The 7,963-nt window shown below is 37.6% G+C and overlaps 1 protein-coding gene across 1 annotated transcript; it reads right to left on the bottom strand.

The window, feature by feature from the left end:
* Positions 1-5,242: 5,242 nt before the first annotated feature.
* On the bottom strand, positions 5,243-6,787 carry LOC139875166 (F-box/FBD/LRR-repeat protein At1g13570-like). The gene is made up of 3 exons (XM_071862522.1): positions 5,945-6,787; positions 5,657-5,821; positions 5,243-5,542 (listed from the first exon to the last, which is right to left on the bottom strand). Exons 1-3 carry the CDS (start codon positions 6,785-6,787, stop codon positions 5,243-5,245), a joined length of 1,308 nt encoding a protein of 435 aa, XP_071718623.1.
* Positions 6,788-7,963: the final 1,176 nt, after the last annotated feature.

Genomic DNA, 7,963 nt, shown 5'->3' with positions numbered 1-7,963 from the left:
CATGTATGAGAAACCTACAGCTGCAAATAAGGTATTTCTCATGCGTCAATTGTTTAATACTAAGATGAAGGAAGGTACGAGTGCAACGGATCATATCAATGAATTTAATAATATCGTTTCAAGACTTGAATCGGTAGAGATTAAGTTTGATGATGAACTAAAAGCACTTATCTAGCTTTCATCATTACCGGAAAGTTGGTCGGGTACGGTTACCGCGGTTAGTAGCTCTATGGGAACTACTAAGCTAGCGTTTGAAGCTATAAGGGATTTGATTCTTGGTGAAGATACTCGTAGAAGAAACTCGGGAGAATCGACATCCGGTTCTTTGTTAAGTACCGACAACCGTGGTAGAAAATTTGAACGCGGTGAGAAGAAGGGTAGGAAGAAGTCTAAGAAGAGGCATCCATCAAAAGATAGAAGTGAAGTTACTTGTTGGGGTTGCAATCAAAAAGGGCACTTTCAAAGGAATTGCAAAAATGGTTCCACGAAAGGTGTAAACTTGGCCGAAGGGGAAAGTGATGATGCACTTTTGTGTAGTGTTGAAAATTCTATGGAGTCTTGGATCTTGGATTCGGGAGCTTCGTTTCATGCTACTCATATCAAAAGTATGATGATGAATTTTCGTTCATATCAAGGCAAGGTGAGATTGGCGGACAACAAGCAACTCAACATAGAGGGCATTGGAGATGTTGTTTTGAAGACTACTCTTGGTTCTAATTGGACTTTGAAGAACGTAAGGTACATTCCTAAATTGAAAAGGAAACTTATTTCGGTTGGTCAATTAGATGATGAAGGTAACGCGATTACTTTTGAAAACCGCCAATGGAAGGTGGTTAAGGGTAGTAGTATTGTGGCTCGTGGACATAAAAGGGGAACACTTTATATGGTTGAAGTGTTTGATGAAGACACGGTGGTTGCTACGGTTAATGTTGAGTTCGAATCAACTCTATGGCACCGAAGACTCGGGCATATGAGTGAGAAGGGTATGAAGATGCTTGTTTCGAGTGGGAGAATTCCGGATTTGAAGAAGGTAGAACTTGGGTTTTGCGAACCATGTGTTTATGGGAAGCAAAAGAAGGTGACTTTTGGGAAATCAGGGAATGCACCTAAGTTGGAGAAATTGGAGCTCGTTCATACGGATGTGTTTGGTCCAACTAATGTAGAATCACATGGAGGTTCTCGTTATTATGTCACCTTCATTGACGACTCCACTCGAAAGGTATGGGTTTATTTTCTTAAAGCTAAATCCGATGTATTTAATACTTTTGTGAAGTGGAAAGCTATGGTAGAAAATGAGACTAACTTGAAGGTTAAGTGCTTAAAGTCGGATAATGGAGGAGAATATGGTAGTCTTGAGTTTAAAGACCATTGTGCAAAGCTCGGTATTAGAATGTTGAAAACGGTACCGGAGACACCGCAACACAATGGGGTCGCCGAACGTACGAATCGTACGTTAAATGAAAGGGCTAAGAGTATGAGACTGCATGCCGGTTTGCCTAAAATGTTTTGGGCGGATGCGGTTAACACGGCGGCTTATTTGATAAATAGGGGACCCTCAACACCGTTGGGTTTCCGAATTCCCGAGGAAGAATGGCAAGGCAAGAAGGTGAGTTATGGTCACCTTAGGATCTTTGGGTGTAATGCATATGTGAAGACCAAAGATGCGGATAAAGACAAGCTTGAAGCTAAGTCAAAGAAGTGTATTTTCATAGGCTACGGGTCGGATGAAATGGGTTATCGTTGTTGGGACAACGAAGCTAGAAAAGTAATTCGTTCGCGAGATGTTACTTTTTATGAAGATTCGGTCTATGGCAAACCGGAAACGGGGAGTCCTAAACCGAGTCAAGTTACTTTCGACGATCTTTCTATTGATGATCTTGCAGGTTCTAGTGGGAGTTTGGGAAACAATGAATTGCCGAATGACGGTGAGGTGTCAGGAAATGCTAATGATGGGGATGATTCGGAAAGCGGTGATGATTCCGAACATAGTGCGAATTCTAGTGATGAGGAGGTTACAAATGAAACCGGTCCAACCATTTCGGTTAATCCTACACTAAGACGCTCGACTAGAGTGCCTAAACCTAATCCTAGGTATTCTCCATCAGCAAACTACTTGCTCTATACCGAGAATGGTGAACCCGAAAGTTACTTTGAGGCAAGAAAAACAAAAGAATCCATACAATGGGAACTTGCCATGAAAGAAGAGATGGGATCACTTGAGAAGAACAAGACTTGGTCACTAGTGAAGTTACCTCATGATAAAAGGCCATTGCAAAGCAAATGGGTATATAGAATCAAGAATGAGATGGATGGCAAGAAAAGGTACAAGGCTCGTTTGGTAGTCAAAGGCTTTCAAAAAAAGGAAGGGGTTGACTACAAAGAGATATTTTCACCGGTAGTTAAAATGACTACTATCCGTTTGGTACTTTCTATGGTTGCATCCGAAGACTTACATCTTGAGCAACTAGATGTAAAAACTGCATTCTTACATGGTGATCTTGTTGAAGAGATCTACATGAGGCAACCCGAGGGCTTTGAGGTAAAGGGTAAAGAGAAGTGGGTTTGTAAGCTAAAGAAAAGTTTGTATGGGTTGAAGCAAGCACCTCGGCAATGGTACTTGAAGTTTGACGAGTTTATGAAGAAGATTGGTTTCTTAAGATGTGAAGCGGATCACTGTTGCTACTTGAAGAAATTCAAGTCTTCTTACATAATCTTATTGTTGTATGTTGATGACATGTTACTTGCAGGTTCAAACATGTCCGAAATTAACAAGTTGAAGGGATTACTTTCCCGAGAATTCGAGATGAAAGATCTTGGCGGTGCTAAGCAAATACTTGGCATGAGTATTGTGCGTGATCATGTGAAGGGTACTCTATACTTATCTCAATCCAAATATATTGAGAAAGTAATAGAGAGGTTCAACATGGAAGATTCAAAGGCTCGTTCTATGCCTTTGGGAAGCACCTTAAAATTATCGAAAAGTCAATCACCAAAGACGGAAATAGACAAGAAGGATATGGAAAAGGTTCCATATGCATCAGCCGTGGGTAGTATTATGTATGCCATGGTTTGTACAAGACCCGATATTGCTCAAGCAGTGGGAGTTGTAAGTCGTTATATGTCTAATCCAGGAAAAGAGCATTGGGAAGCGGTCAAATGGTTGCTTCGTTATTTGAAAGGTACTTCTAATATGGGATTGTGTTTCTCTAAAAACAATCTCATACTTAGAGGTTATGCGGATGCTAATTTGGGTGGATGTGATGATTCGGGGAAAAGCACTACGGGTTATGTTTTCACAATGGGGAAGACGGCGATTAGTTGGTTATCTCGATTGCAAAAGAGTGTTGCTTTGTCAACCACCGAAGCCGAATACATGGCTATTGCGGAAGCTTCTAAAGAGCTAGTGTGGTTGAAGAACTTCTTAGGCGAGTTGGGTAAAAGACAAGACTATTGCATCTTGTATTGTGATAATCAAAGTGCGGTTCATCTTGGGAAGAATCCGGTGTTTCATAGTCGAACGAAACACATCAAGATAAGGTATCATTTTATTCGACAACATATAAATGATGGCACTTTATTCTTGGAGAAAATCCTTGGTACAAAGAATCCTGCCGATATGTTTACTAAGGTGGTTACGACGGAAAAATTGAGGTTTTGCATTACCTCAATTGGTCTTCTCATGAATTGATGAGAGAAGACCCCAGCTAGAGATGTGAATGGTGTTACAAGTTTAACAAGTAGTATTGAAGACCTTTTATCGAAAGTCTACTCATCCGAAGAATGTGTTGATATTTGGTGGTAATCGAAGGTGGTTTAATGTTCTTGGTAAATTCATTGATATGAATGGAGCTTGTTCAAAGTCTCCAAGTGGGAGATTGTTGGAGTGTGGAGACATTTAAACAAAACTGGAAAAAGTGTCACTAAAAACTGTTTCAACACTTGCACGGATTTTGCAGATTTCGGTAAGCGTGAAACAGAGAAAAACAGATCAAAAACAGAGCAAATTGATTGTGCGCGGTGATGGTGCGTGGCGCGCTCCCTGCGCGCACTAGAGAAGTTTTGATCAGAAGGCTTGCTCGAAGTTTGGGAGTGTGCACGGCGCGCACGTTTAAGTGTGTACGGCGCGCACGATGTCTGGCAGCAAGTGGGCAACTTGCACACATGGGATCCGATCTTGATTGATTCTCTTTTCACTTTAGGTGCTTAGTGGGTTGCTTTACACCACTAATTGTGGCTGTGATCATGTCATTAGTGGGTGTAAAGCATGGCTAGTTGGTTTATCTTTCATGATTACTAGCACACTTGAAGATCAAGTTGTAGTTTGGTTGGTTTCTTGTTTGCTCTATATATAGAGCTCATTCATAGTCATTGTAACACACCACTCTCAAGTATTCAGTAATATAACAATCTTTAGTTGGTCCGTGGACTAAAGCAATCACAACGATTGCATATAACCACGTTATATCTTGTGTCGTTCTTACATTTTCGCATTTATTATCTTTCGTTCATTAAGTGGGTTGAGTGATCTTGATAGTATCACTACTCGACTAGTAATCTTGTAGAATTACTAGCGTTGTTTGGGTCCTAATATCCTAACAACTGCATGACGTTATGGTACTTAATTCACATTCTCTTGTGTTTGACCTTTAGTCATTTTGTGATCCGAAACCGATCGTTTTGGTTCTTGTTTGTTGAAACTGATATACGAACGTGGTGAAGTTATTTTCCATTAACGGTAAATATGCAGAGATAGATTTGTGTTTGTCTCAGCACTATCTGGAAATGTAATATGTATATTCTATTCAAACAAATCAATGTATGAAATAGTAGTTTCATAGATACTATTCACTAAAGTATCATATCATGCAATGTTTGTTTCATATCATTCTCGTGATCTTAAATTCGCCATCCATTTATTTTTGAGGACCTGTCTCCATAAGTATTTGCAAGTAGGTTGATTAGTTACATACAGCTTTCAAAATATAAAAAGAGAAAGAGCTATTGATGAGCTATCATGCAAGGAGCTTTTGATCTCATTTTGTATCAAATCAAACTGAGTACCAAGATGTTCGAACGCTTAGAGCATAAACCAATCATGTTACTGGTTTCATCAAACATTATTTACAGATCAGTAGAGTTGTGCATAGGTCCCACAGCATACATAGCATGGAAGATAGCTAACGGTAACTAGTATGCATATAAATTGCAATGTAATTTAAAGTCATTAATAGATAGATTGTAGTTACGGATCCAAGTAGTGAAGCTCTGCTTTCGAGGAAGCTCGTGGAAGCCGCATAACATCCTTAGCGAAGTTGTACTTTTCCTGAGCATCAGCAGTTACACGGGGTTGAATTGATATCTTTTCAAGAGTGGGAGAATGTTCAAGTAAAAGCTTTATAAAGAGTAACAAGGGACTTGAACTTTCTACATGGATTATTTCTATAGTTTTCAATCGGTTCATTGTCTGGTCCAAACAGTCAGACGCTTCCAAATAAGTTAATGCTGGTTTCACATCCAAATCCAAATGCACGTTCCAAAGACCCTAGAAATACATTAAAAGTGAGACTAGCAGTGCATTAAAAAAAAACTACCTTAAGTTACTATATAAGCACACACAACACAGAAAACACAAGAGAAAACATTTTACACTCTTTACCTGATTATTCACATTGAGTTGTCCCAAGTTAGGTGAGTTCCGAAGCATACATAAAACACCTTGAAGTTGATACAAATCACCAAATTTGAAGTTACGTAAGCTGAGAGTCTTTAAACTATTAGCCGGGTGGGGAAGCCACTTAGGAATATTTTCAGCAATAGAAAACTGTGAGGGTGAATGTGAGATTTTAAGTTACCAAAGATGATATGAAAGAAATGTTCTGTTGCTCAAACGCAGATACGATAAAGAACAAAGATCAAATATTAGAATTTAAAATTTAAATCATACCTCGAGAAAATACCCGTCGATAAGAAACAACACAAGACATGGCATATTACTTAACAAGGTGGCCAAATTAATTCTTTCAACTCCTTGAATGGGTAGTATGAAACCTATACCAACCGCACTAAGACATTTACTATGTAATAACTGAAGCAAAGTTGCATCAGGACAATATAGGACCGTTAACTTATATAAACTTGTAGACTTGATCTTGAAATTGTAAACATTGGTGCATGCAGACAGTTTCAACACCTTAAGTTGTGGTAAGTTGAGGATAGTTCCATGCAAGTTAGCCCCAAATTGAATATTCCTAAGCACAAGATCTTTGAGATAGAGAAATCCTTGAAAATCGAGTGGTGGCTTAATAATACAGTTTTCAAGTTCTAGCTTTCTCAATTCTAAACAACGAAATAAATAACATGGAAGTTGATAACGTTGGTTTAAATTAGTAAGGATGAGTTCCCTAATAACACCGTCTCTTGACAAGGATAAAATCCACTGATCGACTTCTTGGAAACTATCAAGAGAAATGTTTGGTATGTGGAGATGTAACTTTAAGAGAGGACCCTTGAGAAAGTTAAAGATTTGGTTTGAGATCGTAATAAACCCATTATGACCAAAAGCTTCACTTTTGGCAAACTTTTCAGAGAAATGTTTATCAAGAACCAGCGAACTCAGTGTGGTCCATTTGTACCTCCAACTTTTTGATAAAACGTGTGTCCTTACATCATCTTGAACGGGGAGCTTCTCTAAAATCGAGTCTATCAAGTTCTCTGGCAAGTAACTGATTCTATCCAGTTCAGTACAAGTTACAAACCTCCTCTTAGTATTAAAATTATTACCTGTCATTTAATTTAAGAAAACCAAGACTAGGTTATTTAATAGAAAACAAAATACATGAAACTAGGAAAACTTATATATAGGGTTGTATAGTGATGCAACAGACATTGGAATGATGCCGAATGACATACTAAGTGGTAGAACTTAGTAGCTACCAATACAAGTGTACTTAACCATCTGATGGTCACAATAAAAGCATGAAATATTGAAAGGGAAAATAGAGATAGCAACACACATCTCAAAGATAGAAACCAAGGCGACTGCAGAAATAAACAACGTGGGCATCAAAATCAAAAAAAGCTGAGTAGTAAGACAAGAAGGTTCAAAAGGTTATTAAGGGTATGAATGAGAGATACGAGATCTTAAAATTAAAAAAAGTTGAGTAGTCAGAGTGAACATGTGAAATTTAAGCTGATCAATAAAATGAACATTTTACTTATACCTACAGAGTTATAAGTAGGGCCAACATTTAATTTTCAAGGTATTATCAGTTCTTCCTTTAAAAAGGCTGGTTCTACCTCTCTTAATCTTTTATAAATTTTCAACAAATCAGGGTTTTGCCTTCACTATCTTGCATCTTTTAATCAGTATAGAAAAAAAAAAAAACTTGTAAACATTGTATAATTATGCGAAAACTTAAAGTAATCCATTCATACTTGCTGCTTTATTTTTAGGGCTTCTAACATATATCTAGGTTAAATTCCGGTCACTTGAATATGTTTCGAATAAACCGCTAACTAAGTTATAACACTGATAATCAATCGAATTGTAAACCGGAATCTACGAGTTCAACTGGATAAATAATGTATGTATTATTATAGAATTAAATTAAATAATGTAAAAAGTCGAATAAGAAATTACAACAGGAATCAAGTTTTTTCAAACATAAGTACGTCTATATGAAAGAATCAAACAAATTATGAGGTAGAAATTATATTACCGATATTAAGAATTACAGATGAATCCATAGGAGTACCAATTGGAGTTTATCGTCCAAATTGTAGTGCCTTTTCGTTGTAAGTTTTTCAGAGTTCAAGGTTTTAAGGGTTTATGTCAAGGTAGTTTAATAAGTTAATCATCCCTCAACTTTTGTTTTATGTGTATTTTCCAAAACCAACTTTCTTTGCAGAATAGGTCCCTTGTTCAATTAAAATTTTAAAAATTACTAAAATACTCTACTTAAAT

The sequence above is a fragment of the Rutidosis leptorrhynchoides genome, chromosome 11 (assembly GCF_046630445.1).
Source record: "Rutidosis leptorrhynchoides isolate AG116_Rl617_1_P2 chromosome 11, CSIRO_AGI_Rlap_v1, whole genome shotgun sequence".
Classification (NCBI taxonomy): domain Eukaryota; kingdom Viridiplantae; phylum Streptophyta; class Magnoliopsida; order Asterales; family Asteraceae; genus Rutidosis; species Rutidosis leptorrhynchoides.
Note: the sequence above shows the minus strand (reverse complement) of the source record. Positions and strands in the feature narration are given on the sequence as shown.